The 18,070-nt window shown below is 44.6% G+C and overlaps 1 protein-coding gene across 5 annotated transcripts; it reads left to right on the forward strand.

Annotated features, from left to right (window-relative positions):
- Positions 1-1,605: 1,605 nt before the first annotated feature.
- On the forward strand, positions 1,606-17,317 carry arid1aa (AT-rich interaction domain 1Aa). Of its 5 annotated transcripts, XM_029838411.1 has the most exons (21): positions 1,606-2,809; positions 5,050-5,093; positions 5,133-5,268; positions 5,359-5,946; positions 6,056-6,151; positions 6,764-7,004; positions 8,214-8,303; positions 8,396-8,566; positions 9,105-9,438; positions 9,520-9,665; positions 9,756-9,841; positions 9,937-10,146; positions 10,242-10,446; positions 10,576-10,729; positions 10,873-11,042; positions 11,135-11,333; positions 12,111-12,236; positions 12,800-12,890; positions 13,064-13,907; positions 13,983-14,113; positions 14,188-17,317. In XM_029838411.1, the coding sequence occupies exons 1-21, from the start codon at positions 1,889-1,891 to the stop codon at positions 16,039-16,041; spliced, it is 6,837 nt and encodes a 2,278-aa protein (XP_029694271.1). In that variant the 5' UTR covers positions 1,606-1,888; the 3' UTR covers positions 16,042-17,317. The 5 variants fall into 5 exon arrangements, with proteins under 5 accessions (XP_029694271.1, XP_011603831.2, XP_029694270.1 ...); XM_011605529.2 differs by having other exon boundaries at positions 5,050-5,268; XM_029838410.1 differs by having other exon boundaries at positions 5,050-5,268; positions 12,800-12,885; positions 13,062-13,907.
- Positions 17,318-18,070: the final 753 nt, after the last annotated feature.

Raw genomic sequence — 18,070 nt, forward strand, 5'->3', positions numbered from 1 at the left:
ATTAAATCTGTTTCTGCACAACTGGCCCTGTGTCTGCTCCTTGGGATGGAAGACTGTCTTTCTAAAGGCAACCAAAACTCTGGTTTTAACTTGAACGAAGTTTCACTGCTGTTATTGTACTCCGTCTCAGCTGTGAAACCTCGTTTCCATGCCAGTCATGCGAATGTAAAAAATAAAAAGAAAAGATTTCTGGTCTATAGACACGAACCAGACCCCCTTATCCGAATATCAAAACGCGAGGCTCCGTGTGCGTGCATGCATCTTCATAATCGGACTATAATAACGTCTGATCCACTTTGCGAACTCGCACCGGTGTGGGAAATCACATTATCTCCGTGTGGAATGATGTGGCTGTGAATTTACATGCGGGGCAGCACATCGCCTGCACAGGATCTGCTCTCCGTGCATTAGGGGGGTGTGTCAGGCAGAATGTTAAACTGCTCCGATGTTTGTACATGTGATCAAGTATGCCTGCTCGCTGGTACTTCCTGCCTTTTTTCCGCCTGCAAGCCCCCTAGAGGTAGATGTGCGTTGGTGCGCGCTTGCGTGCGCGCGTGTGTGAAAGAAGGTGAGACGGTTTGTGTGAGCCACGTTTGTTCCGCTTAAACCGAAAATGGGAATGTTCGTCAGTGCAGAATCGTTTTACTAACCACCAATTTGCCCCGAGGTGAATTTATATTTTGTACTTTTATATTAAAAACTCCCCCCAGCACGCACGCACACACATACACGCACACGCCCCGAGAAACCACACGTACACGCTTCTCATTACCACCCCAACCCTGCTCAATGCTGTACCCACACCGTGCATGTAAAAAACAACAACAAAAAAACAACAACAACAATCTGCTTCATTTGGCAGAATGGAGAAGAATACAAATGCTCACTTTCTCCCCAAATTCTTTGGAGACTCTGCAACTGTTCATGCATCCTTTCTCTGGAACAGATAAGAGTTTTTTTCTCCCCTGTGCAGCGCAGTTCAACGTTAGCAGGGTGAGAGAGAGAGTCTGTGCACCCATCCCCCCACACTCAGCAGAGGAGTGTTTCTGCCGGAGTGAGAGACAGACAGAAAGGAGAGAGGGGGTGGTAAAAGAGCAGAGCAGAGCGGAGCAGGCAGGGGAGGGAACTAGAGGGAATGTGCATTGGTAGTCTTGTTTGCTGCAAGGCTTCCTCCTTTTGCTCTGGAAAAAAAAAAACCCGAGTTGCTTCTTTTCGCCTAAATACCATTTACACGTTGAAGTAGAAGTAATCAAAGCATGAACGCAAAGAGATCGACGACGAGCCACAAGAAGAGATTTGCCAATCAAATTACTGCGTTTACTCCAATTTTCTCCTCAAACAAGGTTTAATAGTGTGTGGCAAGTCTGCCCACACATGTCACAACTGTACAAACTGACGTTAGTTTAACATACATATTTACTTTTATTCTTTGAATTATTAAATTCGTCATGTGCATATCTTCTAAAGCCCGATGTTTCCATGGTGGTTATAAGGCGACCCCCCCCCCCCCCCCCTTATTTTCAAAAGTCCACTTTGTACTGGAGCTGATCCAGTCCGTGTTTTGCGGCCATCCGCGGCTCAGTAAAATGGCTGTATCTCGAGGAGCCTCGTGTTGGTTGGGTTCGCTCCCTGCCTCTACCCGGGCTCAGTAACACAACTCCCACAACAATTTCTGTCGCTTTTTACGCACTGTATGGAGCCTACATCACATTTCTGAGCTGGGAGGAAACCAGAATCGGGGGATGGAAGCCGGATTTTGTCCGGTGTGAGGGGTGGGAATGATTCGGCACAAGGATAAATGGCTATGAACAATTATTTATATTCATTAATGCTAGCTTTTGATTGTGACTGACTCGCCGAGAGAGTGAGAGAGGTGGGGGGGTATATCATGGCCGCTCAGGTCGCCAGCGCCACCACTCTTAACACTAGCCCGCCTTCCGAACTCAAAAAGCCGGATCGAGACCCAAAGGAAGAGTCGGTACCGGGGGAGAAGCAGTCAGATAAAAAGCAGCCGGGCTTGGACAGCGGATCGCCGGGCCGGGGGGATCTGCAGGACGGGAGCGACTCTGGAAATGCAGGGGGAGGAGGGGAACCTGAGATGAAGAACGGGAATGGGAACCCACCCAGGGCTAACAATAATAACCAGAATGACTCTGCCGGACCGGAGGGAAATAACCATCCCGGTTTTGTACATCACCACGGACCAGCTTTTCCTCCACCTTCCTACGGATACAGTCAGCATTACGGACGGGCCCCTTTTCATCAACATGGCGGACAACAAAGCCCTGGCATGGCAGCTGCTGCGGGTCCGGTCGTACAGTCGGGCAACATAATGGACCCATATCAACCTAATTCACACGACCATGGCTTTTCGAACCATCAATTTAACAGTTACAGCCCATTCCCGAACAGGACTCCATACCCCGGCCAAGCATACGCCATGAACTCCCCTCGCAGTAACCAGGCGCCGACAGCTGGGGGGCAGCCAGCTAACGTGAAGCAACCGCCACCGTCGGGAGGACCAACGGCGATGGTTGGATCTTACAATAACCAGCGATACAATATTGGAAACCCTCAGCCAACATCCACACCGACACTCAACAAACTTTTAACGTCACCCAGCTCGACGAGGGCATATTCAAACTACCCGTCTAGCGACTACAGTAGCCAAGAAGGAGCTAGTAAGGGGCCGAGTGACATGGGCAGTAGCGGGTTGTATGGAGGGAGCAATCCGGCTTGGCAACAAAGAAGTCATCTCCCGTCGCCTATGAGCCCGGGAAGTGCCGGGCAGCCGCTAGTTAGGAACCAGGTAAAGACACGCTATCACAGGAACATTGTGTAGGCTTTAGCAGCCCAGTTTCCCTCCTCCTAGCTAGTTCACAACGTAGCAGGCCAGCCATTGTCTGATACTAGTTCGCAAAGACTCTAAAATGGCTGCCTCTCGTGTGTGTTTTTTCCTTTACACTACACTGTTAAATAACATTTTAGCAACCCCTAAAGCCACGTAGTGTTTGAGGAATGTTCGTCCAAGACCATATAAATTACAGAAACAACGTAACGACTTCCTGGAAGCTAATAAGCTTCGTCTTTGAAAACGGGCGAAAAAATCCACCGCGTAGGGAATCGGCTCGTTTTTTGCCCTTTCACTTGTCATTTTAGTTGTTTTTACACCGAATTTAGAGTGTTTACGGTGGTAATCTGTATAGTAAACACGTGTATAACAGTTGAATCTGTTGTGATTGAATTTATTTTAGGGAACCTGTTTATATCATCACATCCGTGCTTGTTTTTTTTGACTGATAAGATGTAATGATGTAGCCAACTTCGAAGGCGAACGTTTCAAATCTCCTGCTTCGTCAAAAGCCTCGTTTAAAAGTCCAAGATGTCTCGTCATGTGTTGGTAAAGGTGCTGCATAATTATATTATGCACGCACCTTTTATTATAATCTTATTTTCTGGAGAGTGACCGGAGTTTACGCGCACGCTGGCTTGTCAACAGTCCAGCCATATAGGATGTGCACGAGTGGCTGCTGCCTGTAGATTAGTTTGCTCTGGGATTTGAATTGTGGAGGTAAAATCCTGCTGTCAAAGCCAGGAGATAGTTGGTCTTTGGTTGACATGCTAGCTGGAATCTGATTGGCTCCTGATCCGCTGCTCATGGCCATTTCTAATTACATGTGATGCAAGGCAGCAGTAGCTGATAACAGAGCATTAAGTCATTATAGGGTCACCAGAGGTCTCACAGGTTCAATCCTCTGCTCCACATTTCTGTTACAACAAAACACTCAGCGAGGTTGTGGTTTGCTGGTAATGACTAATTATGAACTCTTGATCTGTACATCAATATGTTTTCAATAGCTATATTTCATTACTTGTTGCATTAAGTAGGTGACTGCATATTAAACATGGCACTGTTGGTCATTGCCTGAATACGTATTATACTTAAGTCACCAGCCATAAACATTTAATTAAGATAACACTAGCTCTTCTTTGGGGTTCTCACAATCTACTAAGTACTTTGCGTTTCCTAGTAAAACAAGTTATGGGCAGGTGGGCACCTGATGTTAAATTCCTATTTTGTTACTTGTTTTCCTTTGCCGGCCAAAGGCTGACGTCTGCTCCGGAGGAAATGGGATATACGTGTGGGTGTATATGTGTGTGTTTCTGCTGTGTCTGGCATGCCACACAAGTTTGACTGTGACTGCAAAGAATTCCCCCAATCCTCCCCCCAAGCCAATCAGAAAGCAGTCCACCATCTCTCACCAGCCAAGGGAGTTTCTTCTCTGTCTTATGCAGATTAGCCATGTGCTGCTCTTATTTATTTCTTTTCATTATCTTGATTCTGCAAAATCTCACATAATGCCTTTTGCATGCTATTTGTCAAGTGCTCCCTGGGAAGTGAGGACACACGTCTAGGCATTTAGTTGATATGAGATCATACGCTTTAGGTCAGCGGGAATTTAAGTTAGGATTTTTTCTGGTGTGCCAGTTTTGCTGAGATGATGTGCTCTGATGTAAGCACAGCTATTATTCTTCTTAGTTTACACATCGCTTGGTTTATTACCTGAATTTTTTTTGTACAAAGCATTTGGTCTATTGTAAGGGTTTCATTTTCATTTTTCACACTCTATTGCGGTTGTGAAAGTGTTTCCTTCTCTTGGTGTCATTCATTCAGTGCCAATCTGCCAAACCTCCTTGGATGAGAGTCAGAACAGGAGCACAGCTGGGATATGTTTAAGTTTGGGCAGACTGCCCTTCATTTGAAAGTAGATAAATATAGCTCTTCTGACTTTCAGTGCTATAGCAAAGTGAGGTTAAGATAATGACCGTGGGAAAGAACATAAAAGAAAATATGTCCTCGTTCACTTAAAGCTCATAAAGATTACAACTGTTGCAAAAGTCTGAAAAGAAAAAGTTACGCCATTGAAAGTGTATTAATATTCTGTCTTTCAGATCATTTCTTTTCAGAAATCAAGTATTTAATTTTGCTCTCATTCAGTTTTGTCTTTTTGTGGTTGATGTATATTCTCTTGTCCCTGCTGTGTCCAGCCACCTGGTTCCATGGACCCAATGGCAAAAATGAGAGGCCAGCCATACGGAGCGGGCAGTCCATACAGTCAGCAGTCACAACAAGGGCCCCCCACTGTACCACAACAAGGGCCTGGTTACCCTGGCCAGGGTTATGGCTCACCAGGTCAACAGCGATATCCAGTGGGAATGCAAGGACGTGCTCCTGGAGGCATCGGTGGAATGCCATATGCTCCACAGGTATTTCACAAAGGGAAATGATTGTAAATTATTTGGAAATGAGTGAACATGGTCTTCAGTTATGTTTCAATACTCTGTTTACTCTTTTAGATGGGTTCTTATGGACAGCAGGGCCCTGGAGGGTATGGCTCACAAGGGCAGGCACCATATTATGGCCAGCCTAGCCAGGCTCCTCACACAGGCCAACAGCAGACTCCTTATTCACCATCTCCACAAGGACAACCAAGTGGCCAGACTCCTTATCCAGGACAACCCCACCCTCCATCGACTGCTTCGCACGGGCAAGCCGGCCCACCGTATCAGCAGCCCCACATGCCCCCACAATCCCAGGGTCCTCTGTCGGCTTCAGCCCAAGGGTCTCCTCAGGCCCAGCCACCGTACTCCCAAGCATCAGGCCCACAGTCTGGTCAGTCGATGTATGGTCAACAGCAGGTTCCTCCTAACCAGGCCCAGCAGCAACAGCAGAGTTCCCAGGATACACCTGGATCACAGGGCCAACCCAGTTACCCCGGATCCACACAGGTCCCTCCACAGCCCCCCTCGCAGCAGCAACCACAGTCTCAGGCTCCACCACAGCCAACTGGACACAGCCAACATCCACAAGGTCAGCCTGTTGCTTATCCTCAGCAGCAGCAAGCACAACAGTCACCTTATCAGCGCTTCCCTCCACCCCAGCAGGTAACGTCCTCACATTTGAGCACGGAATTATCTTTTTGCCTGTGGGCTCCTAGGAATGCTGCCCTGTAGTTCTGGTATTATACTTAAGCTTGTGTTCCGATTACTTTAGGAGGTATCCCAAGACTCATTTCAGTCCAACGTCCCTCCGTCCACTCAGCCTAAATCTGGCACAGAGGATAGTCAAGGCCGCCCCTCCAGCCTTCCGGTTAGTTGTGCTTGTGTTGTCAATATTGAGACGTAAAAGAAACACTTGCTTTGGGGCTTGTCTTTGAATGGTAGTTTTCATTAATCTGGAGTCGCAGCTTATAAACGAGGAACAGCACCAGGCTTGTCACATTTGAAGCACTTGTTGTGACTGAATGTTGAGTGTTAACATTTTAAAAACTTGGCTTGTTGACGTCAGCTTGTGTGCCATGGCTGTATTGTACGACGGTGTGACTGATGCGTAAGCAGGAGAGTTTATGTTTTGAAATCACTCGGCAAGGCTGCTGCTACATGCTGATTCAGCTCCCATCCTGCAAACCTTGGTAACCATGACAACCCCGGGCACTAATGTGCACTCAGTTTTTTTTCTTTGAAAGAGATGAATAAGGACAAGGGCCTCTGGTGTTTGTCTGCATAAACTATTTGCTTGTTTGCTGCTTTGTATCTGGGGACTTTCATCATGTAAATACTAGAGTGAGTGTAAACATGAATAAGCCATAAATCTGTTTATGCAAGATGAATTATTTCAAAATGCAAATGATTAAGTTTCCAATGTCTAGTTTTAAGACGGTGTTCATATTTTTGAGGCCTATCCCTTACTGTATGTTTTCAGGATCTGTCAGGGTCCATTGATGACCTGCCCACAGGCACAGAGGGTGCTCTGAGTCCTGGCGTGAGCACATCAGGTGTGTCTAGCAACCAGGGTGAGCAGAGTAACCAGGCTCAGTCACCCTTCTCTCCTCACACATCTCCTCACCTGCCTGGCATTCGGGGGCCTTCCCCTTCCCCGGCTGGCTCCCCTGCCAGTTCCAGCACCCCACGCACAGGACCGCTGTCCCCTGCCAATATGCCAGGTTAGTTATATCTTCTCCCCATCACATGACGATTAGTAAGCAAATGCTGACACCTTCATTTGCAACTTGTTAAATTATTAAATATGATACCTGGAATATATTAAATGTGAGACAAAAATATTACTGATGTTCATATTTAAAAAAACTTTCCACCAACTTACTCATTTGAAGTGGAAAAAATGACTGAGAGGGATTTCTGCTTTCATTTCCTAAATCTTCATTCTAGTGAAGCCTCCGCATCGAGATTTACTTGTGAAACAATGTAACATAACAACATGAAGTTGCACCGTTGGGGCCATACTGACTTGGACATTGTGATAGTAAACAAAAACTATACTGCAGTTTAAAAACTGGAAGGCCCAATTAGGCTGCCTGCCTGATCAGTTGTGAATCAGGTACTTTGGACAGATGAACCCAAGACCAACTTTAAACGATAGGAAAAAAAATCTACGGAGAAGAAAAACAACAGCTTGTGATGTAAAACAAGATGTAAAGCATCTGACAAATATTGTGGTAACCTCTTTCAGACAGAACATTGCACAAATAACCCCCCGCACACACACACGGTTTCTTTAAACTTGTACACAACAGCAATAGAGCCATTAGAGGTTTTGTGATGTCCCTACACTGTTACCATGACAAAGCAAACTAGGGCCAACTTTTAAAATGCATGGCAAGAGTGTGCTGTGATTTTTATACATTACAAGAGCACTTCAAAAGGCCCTTCACAAACGTGGACTAATGTTCCACTAAGAGTCCTCCACTGTCGGTAAGTGGATGCTGATCTTCATGTGTGATGTAATGATGGTTTAGGTTTCACATCTTAATGGGATCCAGTTATGAAAAAGATGTTTATGTAACTTAAGTGTTCTTAATTAATGATGCAACTGCTGACACAAGTATGAAAATGAATTTTGAAGTTTAGAAATCTATACTATATGCACACATTGAATCCCACTGGTTGGCATGAATTTGATTTGTCCAAGAATATTAATTTTGAGTGTATACACAAGAAAGCCTTGTGTAAATCTGAATAGCAATGAATGAATATAATAAATATTTTACAGGATATATAGTTCTCCTGCATTAAAAAAGATGACATTGAAAAGGCTGGGAAGCTAGCATTTTTGAGGAATATTGAATTCACACCAAGTTTTTGGCTTAAACAACTAAGCTTTACACTTCTTTTACTTTAATGTTACTTTTTAGGTACCCAGATGCCTCCCAGACCATCGAGCGTGCAGTCAGATGGGAGTCTACATCCAGCCATGAGCCAGTCCCCAATGGCCCAGGACAGAGGTATGCTGCCTCTAAAATAAATCAAAATATTTAGAAAACTACACAGAGTTCAGTACACGTTGTTAACATTTGCCCTTTTTTGTCATTTTCAGGGTTTATGCAGAGAAATCCCCAGATGCCACCTTATGGTTCCCCTCAGTCTGCCTCTGCTTTGTCGCCACGTCAGTCCTCTGGTGGGCAGATGCATCCTGGGATGGGTCCATATCAGCAGAACAACTCAATGGGTGTCTATGCACAGCAGGGAGGGCAATATGGTCCCCAAGGTATAAATCTTATAATGGTCTCTGCTAAAGTTTGAGTAATTTCAAGAAGTCAGCTCAATGTTAGTGAAATTCTTGTAATATTGTGGGGGGGAAAACACAAGTTTTTAAGCAACACGTATCGACTTTTTCATTTACTTCATTTTGCTATTTGACCAATTTGGAGTTAGTTCCCATCTTCAAATCCCATTAGAAAAGCATATGCACACAGGAATACCTAGTTATCATTGGTCCCTCCCTCTGACTGTTGCAGCTATTTATAGCTGTGAAGCAAAGAGTCAGCTGACGTAGCAGAGCCTCCTGTCAGTGGAGCTGAGACGACTGTGACGAAGGCTTGTTGCTCAGGGTGTACTGCTCTCTGCTAGCACAGCAGAAGGGGAAACTGTCTTCTCAGTAAAGCTCTTTTTAGACTTATCTTTAGCAACTTGTTTTTAATTTAATTCCAAAAGAAAAATATTTTCCACATGAATTTATATTGTGTTGATTTTTCAGTCAAAAAAGTTTCCTTTAAAAAAAAAAAAAAAAAATCTCGTCCTTTTAGGTTATCCCCGGCAACCTGGTTATGGCAGTATGCCCAATGCAAATTACCCCGGCGTGGGTATGGGTCCAATGAACCCAATGACAGGGCAAGGTGCAGGATCACCATATAGTGGAATGCCTCCAGGAAGAATGCCTCCAAATCAAATGGGGGCACGTCCATATGGTCCTAATATGGGTCCAAATATGGGGCCCAACATGGGGCCGAACATGCCTCCCAACATGGCCAATATGCCACCTCAGGTGAGCTCGGGAATGTGTCCTCCTCCAGTGATGAACAGAAAACCCCAAGACCCTGCCGCCATGCAGCACCCTCCCAGTAACTCGATGCACAACAGGTTTGTTTATGATAAATAGTTTCCATATTTACAGAGCATAGATACATTCATATGAATGCTCACCTTTGGTCCATTGTCCAGGATGCCTGGTTACCATAACATGTCTCCAGGAATGATGGGGTCTGGACCCCACTATGGTCCACCAATGAATAGTATGCCTGGAATGATGAACACACAAGGTGGCTCACCTTATGCAATAGGGCCAAACATAGCCAATAATTCAAGTGGTAAGTTTGCAGACTCCACTTTAAGTTTCAGCCTGTTGCTTTACATGTGATAGATTTAGAGCAAATTTAAAATCATATAATCTTGTTTAGGTATGGCCTCTGGCCCCGAAGTAAACAATAAAATGAATAACAAAGTCGATGGGAATACAACGCCCAAGCCAGAACCTAAAGCAAAGGTATGTTCTACATATTTTTTGGGGGCATTATATCTATATCTGCTCACAAAATATATCTAATTTTCACGTCTACTTTTATCTCTTTTAATGCACAGAAATCGAACTCTTCGACCACATCGAATGAAAAGATAACACGGCTGTATGACTTAGGACCAGAGCCAGACAGGAAGATGTGGGTGGAGCGTTATTTGGCTTTTGTTGAGGAGAAAGCCATGGGCTTGACAAACCTGCCTGCTGTAGGCCGTAAACCCCTCGACCTCTTCCTGCTGTACACATCGGTTAAAGGATTTGGCGGAATGTCGCAGGTTAATGAGATGTGATTGGCAACAAGAAGTCCAAAATTACATTATCTGCTGTCCCTTGTTACAATTTGTTTGGTAAAATGTCTTTTGTCACTCAGGTGAATAAAAATAAGAAGTGGCGTGATCTGGCTGCTTCCCTGAATGTGGGTACATCCAGCAGTGCTGCCAGCTCTTTGAAGAAACAGTACATCCAGTGTCTGTATGCCTTCGAATGCAAAATCGAGCGTGGCGAGGACCCCCCTCCTGAGATTTTTACAGACAACAAAAAGAGCCAGCCTGCCAAAGTCCAGCCTCCGTCTCCAGGTTAGAGCCTTATTTATGCCTTCTTTTCAAATAAGCATGTGTTAGTGCAGTTCAACACGTCCACGACATTTAATCACTGACATTAAGCGATAACTTGTCTGTCTGGTTGTCTCTTATTTCAAACTGAAGCATCCCTTAGCTCTACAGCTGGGTCGGGCTCCTTGCAAGGTCCACAGACACCACAGTCCACCAGTAGTTCTATGGCTGAAGGCGGAGACCTTAAACCCCCGACCCCTGCCTCTACCCCACACACCCAGATGCCCCCCTTGCCACCAGGGTCCAGGTGACTGTAAAATATATAAATAAATAAAATGATCACAATCCACTTCCTTGTTTTATTAAAATAAACTAATGTCTTTCTGCCTATTTCTTTTTATCCCCACTTGTCCTTTTATTTTCTCCCCCCTCACCTCTGCTTCTCTGTAGGAGCAGTGTAAACCTACAGGATCCTTTTTCTGAGGGAAACGACCCTGCTTTTCCCAGGAAGAACCTGACACCCAACTCGGCCTACCAGGCCGGCATGAACACACCAGACATGCAAGGACGCATGGGCACTTACGAGCCCAACAAGGATCCCTTTGGGAACATGAGGAAAGGTGGGCACTTGAGATGAATATATATTTTTAAAATATATAAGTGCTCATGTGGTGCATCAAATCTGAATTTTTATGTCTGAATGCATTTGCAGTTGGAGAGCAATTTCTGCCTGCTAACCAGGGTTCTAACAGTGGGGTGGGTGACCAGCAACAGCAGCAACCATCACAGCAGCAGCAGCAGCAGCAGCCGCCGCCACAGCCTCCATTTAACAGGGGACCACCAGGGGCCATGGGTACAATGCCAATGGGGCCCAGACAGCAGTATCCTTATGGACCAGGCTATGACAGGAGGTACGAAGGGTAGCTGAAGGGTAGGGTAGCTGGCCTTTGTAGTCATTGATCATTTTTGTTCTTTGGTTGTTGCTTTTTTTTCTTGCTGTCATCATCTATAATTGCTGAGGCTCTATGTTATTTAACGTGTTTGGGCAAAAAATGGGTAGACAGATTTTTAAGAGGATGGCTGGTATATTGCTACTACATTATCCCAACAAATTGGACTCCAATTCATTTGATATTTTTAGTGAAACAGTAACCATCTTCTATTTGAATAAATTATTCGTGTTAGTTTTGTCATCAGACATGAAATAATACCTCATTAAAACGTAGAGAACTATTATTAAATGAAACAGCAGCCATGCCTCTTTTTCTGCTTCTGTCTCTGAAAGCAAGCAGCCGTTTGGCACGCCCACATTATCCATTAGGAACATGAGCAAAGCTCAGAACAGTGCGCCCATACTGACGCACACCCAGCCTGTTGCTAGCAAAGCAAAATGGCTGATATGAACTTAACTTTGTCATTTCTGAGCGCATCTGTATTATTACAAAGGAGCTGTGCCACATTTCTAATTGATGGGTATCGTTATACTCCTCTTGTACCTTTATCGTGTAACATAATAGTTGAGGGATGGGAAAATCTATAGTGTATTGTAGTGTAAAGAAAATGCTTAATAGCTGTTTGTAAAATGCATCCAGTATACTGTAGAAGATATGATTATAAAATCTTTCACTGTGTTTTTGTTAAATTTCCGGGCTTGAATCAATAATAAATTTTGTTGTTTTCAATACCAGATCTGAGCAAGGAATGGGCCCAGAGGGCAACATGGGATCTGGTGCTCCTCAGCCAAATCCTATGATGTCTGCAAACACCGACACTGGGATGTATTCGCCAAATCGCTTCCCACCACAGCAGTCAAGGTTAGTTTGCCAAATAATTGGGTAGAAAATGATGGTGCTAAAATAAATAGCCTTTCTTAAGGCTTAAACTGTGTGATATGCAAAGAGTGTATTTTCTTTTAGGTAAATAGCGTATAATTGTGTATGAATTGAATGTTTGTATGATTGTAAGAAAACATAGAAAATTATTCAGAGTTTGAAAATTCACTCTGATTTCTAACTAGCATTCAGAGCTGTTAGATTTAAGATTAGTGTGGGTGGATGTAATGATTCAAGCACAAAGTAGACTGCTGTTAAATACCAGAAAAGATATTGTTGTTTTCTAGTCTCAAGGATTATGATTGTACAATCAGGAAGATTGTTTGAGTAGACATTCGAGCCCCAGGGTTAAGAAATTGATGGTTTTATTTACAGTTTTTTAGACAGATAATGTTAAATAGAAAAGTAAATTGGATGTGGATCATGTGTAAAATAAGTACAGTTAATGTTACCATTGTTTTGAATATATGCATTTCCAGCTGTAACATTTTAAACTATTGTGTACATTATTTTGTGGTGCCACTAAAAAAGCTTTATCTTTACAGACATGATTCCTATGGTAATCAGTATCCTGGACAGGGAACGCCCCCTACTGGCTCCTACCCAAATCAGCAGCCTGGATTGTACCAACAACAGGTCACTTTTTCATTTATTCTTGACAAAATGTTGTAAGGGGTCATTGAATGTCACTTTCTTGTGTTGCATTTATTTCTCTGAAGCTCTTTGTTGGGTGGGAGACTGTCGTTATGTTGTTTTCATCTAGGTCTCAGTTCTCAGTAAAATAAGTGGCTTTTTTTTTCTTCTTGTAGAGTTACAAGCGTCCTGTTGATGGGGTTTATCCTCCGTCAAAACGTCATGAAGCAGAGTACAGTGGGCCTTTCCATGGTGGTCAGCAACCCCCACAGCAGCAACAACAGCAGGGTGGTGCTTCAGCGCCCTCTTCAGGACAGCCGGAAACATACAATCAGTTCAGTGGTGGCGGCCCATATCCTGGTGCCGATCGCCGTCCAACTGGCCCGGGCAATCAGTTCCCATTTCCCTTTGGCCGTGAACGTATGCAGGGAGCAACAGGGCCCAATGCTCAGCCAAACATGCCCCCTCATATGATGCAGTCAGGCCCTGAAGGTCCTCAGGGTGCTATGTGGCAGGGACCACGAGACATAAACTATCAGAATTACCCTGGTCGGCAGGGTGGACCTGGGGGCCCACCTCAGGGACCTGGTTACCCAGGCATGAACCGCTCAGAGGAAATTATGTCTACAGAACAGCGCATGAATCATGATGGCCAGTGGGGGGGTCAGATGGGACCTCGACAGCCTCCTTATGGTCCAGGAGGGCCAGGTCAAGCTATGCCTCGGTCAGTACAGGCCAACTACCAGCCCCCTCAGGGTGTACAGAACCACATTCCACAGGTGTCCAGCCCAGCCTCCATGCCCCGCCCCATGGAGAGTAGGACATCACCTAGTAAATCTCCTTATATGCACGGAGTAATGAAGATGCAGAAGGCTGGCCCCCCAGTACCTGCTTCTCATATAGTGCCCCCTCCAGTGCAGTCGCCTCTAATAAGGCGGGACATGCCTTTTCCCCCAGGCTCTATAGAAGCTTCTCATCCAGTTCTAAAACCACGTCGGAGACTCACTGTGAAAGATATCGGTATGATGATATTTATTATTATTGTTGTTGTTGTTTTTGTTGTTGTGGTTAACTATTTTTCTCCTTGACTGTTAGGAACACCTGAGGCCTGGAGAGTCATGATGTCACTAAAGTCTGGTTTACTGGGTGAAAGTACATGGGCCTTGGATACAATCAATGTTCTCCTCTATGATGACAGCACCATTTCCACTTTTGATCTCAACACAGTAAGAATTGACGTCAGATCCTTTATAGTGGCAATTGATGTGATGTCTAATATTTTTTCATCTATTTTCTCCAGTTGCCTGGCCTTTTGGAGTTGGTGGTTGAGTATTTCCGACGTTGTCTCATTGAAATCTTTGGAATTCTGAAAGAGTATGAAGTTGGAGACCCCGGCCAGAGGACACTACTTGATCCCGATGCCTTGAAAAGTGATTGTGACAACACGGATGAAGAACAAGAGGCAGAGGAGATGGAACACGGGAAAGAAGAGGAGGAGGAGGAGGAAGAGCCGGATGCATATGGCCAGACTCGTGTCAAAGAGGAGAAGGAGAAAGAACAGTGCCAAGATTTGCGAGATCCAGATGAGGAGCGAAAAAGAAAGGGTACTTTGTCTGAACAGACGGCTCCATCGGAGTCCTTAACTACCCACCAGAGACCTAAACAGGCCAGCAAGTTTGACAAGTTTCCATTAAAGGTGGTACGAAAGAGAGACCCATTTGTGGATGGACATTCCAACAATCATGGCAAACTGCAGGAGTTTGATAGCGGGTTGCTTCACTGGAGTGCCGGAGGAGGCGATTCAACAGATCACATCCAGACTCACTTCGAACCATGCAAAGACTTCCTTGAGCGACGAGAGCGAGTAACTTTACCCCCAGTTTTGCTGAGGCGACAGGCCCCAGAAGAAGAAATGCAGGAAGACTTTCTATCAGGCGAAGAGGAGAAACAGAAGTGCGAAGAGGATGACTCCAGAGGGTCCTCTTCCTTAGAGAAAAATACAGCACCAGACAAAACCAGCCCTCCAGTCCATGGCGAGGAGGGAAAAACAGATCCTGAGACAAATGTGATTGAGAGAGGCGTTAAAAGCCACCAAGAGAATAATAGACCCATTCTTTCCTCCAGCATTTTAACCCAGAAGTCCGAGCAGAGTAGTACTATCCTGGAAGATGAACCTCACAGCAAAGACGAGGGGCCGCTCATTGCACTTGCTGACTGGCAGGATTCTTTAGCCCGCCGTTGCATTTGTATTTCCAACATAGTCCGCAGCCTGTCTTTTGTGCCAGGCAATGACCACGAGATGTCCAAACACCCAGGGCTTCTCCTGATACTGGGACGCCTGATTCTGCTTCACCATAGGCACCCCGAACGCAAACAGGCTCCGCTCACGTATGAGAAGGACGAAGAGTCGGATGATGGCATCGGACAAAGAGATGAATGGTGGTGGGACTGTTTGGAGCTCCTGAGGGAGAACACACTGGTCACGTTGGCAAACATCTCAGGCCAGCTAGATCTCTCCCTTTACAGTGAGAGCATCTGTTTGCCTCTGTTGGATGGTCTCCTCCACTGGGCCGTCTGCCCCTCAGCAGAGGCTCAAGACCCATTCCCCACCCTGGGCCCTAACAGCACTTTGTCACCTCAGAGACTGGTTCTTGAGACACTAAGCAAGCTGAGCATCCAAGACAACAATGTGGACCTCATCTTGGCCACTCCGCCCTTTGTTCGGTTAGAGAAGCTGTACGGAAACCTTGTGCGACTAATTGGAGACAGGAAGATTGCAGTCTGCAGGGAGATGGCTGTGGTCCTACTGGCCAACCTAGCCCAGGGAGACACTCTGGCAGCTCGAGCGATTGCTGTCCAAAAAGGCAGCGTGGGCAACTTGCTTGGCTTTCTAGAGGATAGTTTGGCTGCCACACAGCTGCAGCAGAGCCAGAGCTCTCTGCTACACCTGCAGGGGATGCACTTTGAGCCCACCAGCCCGGACATGATGCGGCGAGCTGCCCGGGCACTGCATGCCTTAGCCAGGGTGGAGGAGAACCACGGAGAATTCACACTACACGAATCCCGGCTCCTCGACCTTTCAGTGTCTCCCTTAATGAACTCACTGGTTTCCCATGTTATCTGTGACGTACTCTTTTTAATTGGCCAGTCATGACAGCTGTAGGGGGCCGTGGCTCCATGTTTGAGGGGTTTTATCCCCGACCCCCTCCTCGTAGAAGCCTGGCTTGTGTGTATAACAGGGCAAAGAAAGTTCAAGTGACTGTCTTTTAATTTATGAAAATCTTGAAGATTCCATTCTTTCAGCCCTCCCCAGGTTGTTCTTGGTGGAGGAGGGTAATCGCAGAGCTGTAGTGGACTACAAACCAGAGATGCCCACAAAGTGACACTACTTGGAAGGTGATTGCCAATGGGATGACAGAGCAGAGCACCACAGTTTTAGTTTGGGAGACGGTTCTGCACTTGGGGAGAGTACTTTTTAATAAAGATAAATAAATAAAGTAAAACAAAAACTGTAACCAAAGTTGCTGTCTCGTTTACAGTGAGTTTGGGAGGAATAGCGTGCCCTAGCTCTCCTGTTGAGGGCACAATGAGTCAATAATTGGTTGACAGAGGTGAAGCAGACGGAAAAGTGGCTTACTGGTTATAGTTGCTGGAGTTGGATTCTCACCAGTTAGCCTGACAGTAGAAAAAGTGCTGTCACTAGACACCTTCACCGGGGAGGCCTGTGCAGTGTGCAGTAGATTGTAGGACATTTTCTGTACCGTGCTGCTCTTGAGTGTAACATGTTTCAGACAGAAGCAAATCATGCAGCTCTTCTAGAGTTTTGAGACCATTTTAGTTTGGTGTTAAACAGAAAATGGCTTTCTTCCCCAAAGTATCAAGAACCTACAACACCCTTACCTCCTCTTATCCCTTGATTGTATGAATAGCCCTATGGAAAGAAATCACCTCTTAGGACTGGTTTTCAACTTCAAATACAGCTTTGCTGTGGTGTATGTATATATATAAAAAAAATATATATATACAGTATATATAATGTTGTACATTACACTTCCTTTCTCTGTGTCTGTCTATGTCACTATTCTCACACTTGTTATTGGTGAGGGATTGAGGCTGATGTGAGTGTGGTCTGTGACCTCCAGTCCCTGCCGATTAGATCACTCCTCTGGTAACTCCACAGCTCCTTAGTACAGCGGACACGGCTCAAACCTGTTATCTCCTGGTACAATGAAAATAAACTAGATGAAGTACACATTTGACAATTTTTCTTCAGTCATGGATTCTGCATATTTGTATTTCAGATTATGTAGCTAACACATGTAAATTCCTCCCTTTCCCTTTTTTGGCTCAATGAATATCATTTATCAGTATGAAATCTTTATACTATATGTTCCACGTGGTAAAAATAAATGTACATTAAATCTTGGTAAGCTGTTTGGTTTTCTTCTGGAAAAATCCTGGACGTTAAGGCACTTTTATGGGTATTTATCCTCAGGAAAATAACAAAATATATTATTCAGATTCAACTGACTTGGCAGATGAGTTGGCCTTTAAAAAAAATTAAAGTGTCAATAACTGATTAAACTTCATGAGTATATTGTATGTGCAGTTTTGACATGCTTTAAAGTAAGTTAACAGCAATAATGCATAGAATATTATTTTAACCACAAATGGTTTCCTTAATTTTACATGTGCATGTGGAATTGAATTGGATGCAGTTTTGATTTTTAATGTAATTTCTTTCTGGATAAAATCCTTAGATCTTGTTTTGCTGCAGAACTTTTGTATATTACACTAAAGACCGTGTCATACTAAATATAAATAAATACAAGTCACTGTTAGCTGCAGGTGTGAGGAGAGGTGCTATATACTTGTTAAAAGATGGTTTCGGATTGAATTTTAATGAGTATAGCATCATGTTACCCACAGTCCCATGATACACATTGTCTCTGGTGGACGCTACAAGATATGGAAATGTTTGCGGTTGTTCCTCAAATTATAGACTTCGGCTGTCTGATGAGACCAGACTATATTTTAGGATTTTTGTCATAATTCAGAGTATGAAGTGTGGAAAAATAAATAAATGAACCTAATCAAAACGTGAATTAATGCACAGATCAGACATTTCAGAGAATAATTCTTGATATAATTGTAAAAAAAAAAAAAAACTCCTGACATGTTTT

The sequence above is a fragment of the Takifugu rubripes genome, chromosome 7 (genome assembly GCF_901000725.2).
Source record: "Takifugu rubripes chromosome 7, fTakRub1.2, whole genome shotgun sequence".
Taxonomy (NCBI): domain Eukaryota; kingdom Metazoa; phylum Chordata; class Actinopteri; order Tetraodontiformes; family Tetraodontidae; genus Takifugu; species Takifugu rubripes.

Bases quoted from the DNA above. Each gene is read 5' to 3' on its own strand.
- arid1aa (XM_011605529.2), top strand. From the start codon at position 1,889: ATGGCCGCTCAGGTCGCCAGCGCCACCACTCTTAACACTAGCCCGCCT. The intron at 5,269-5,358 runs GTATTTCACAAA...TTACTCTTTTAG, and splicing joins GAATGCCATATGCTCCACAG to ATGGGTTCTTATGGACAGCA. The intron at 7,005-8,213 runs GTTAGTTATATC...GTTACTTTTTAG, and splicing joins GTCCCCTGCCAATATGCCAG to GTACCCAGATGCCTCCCAGA.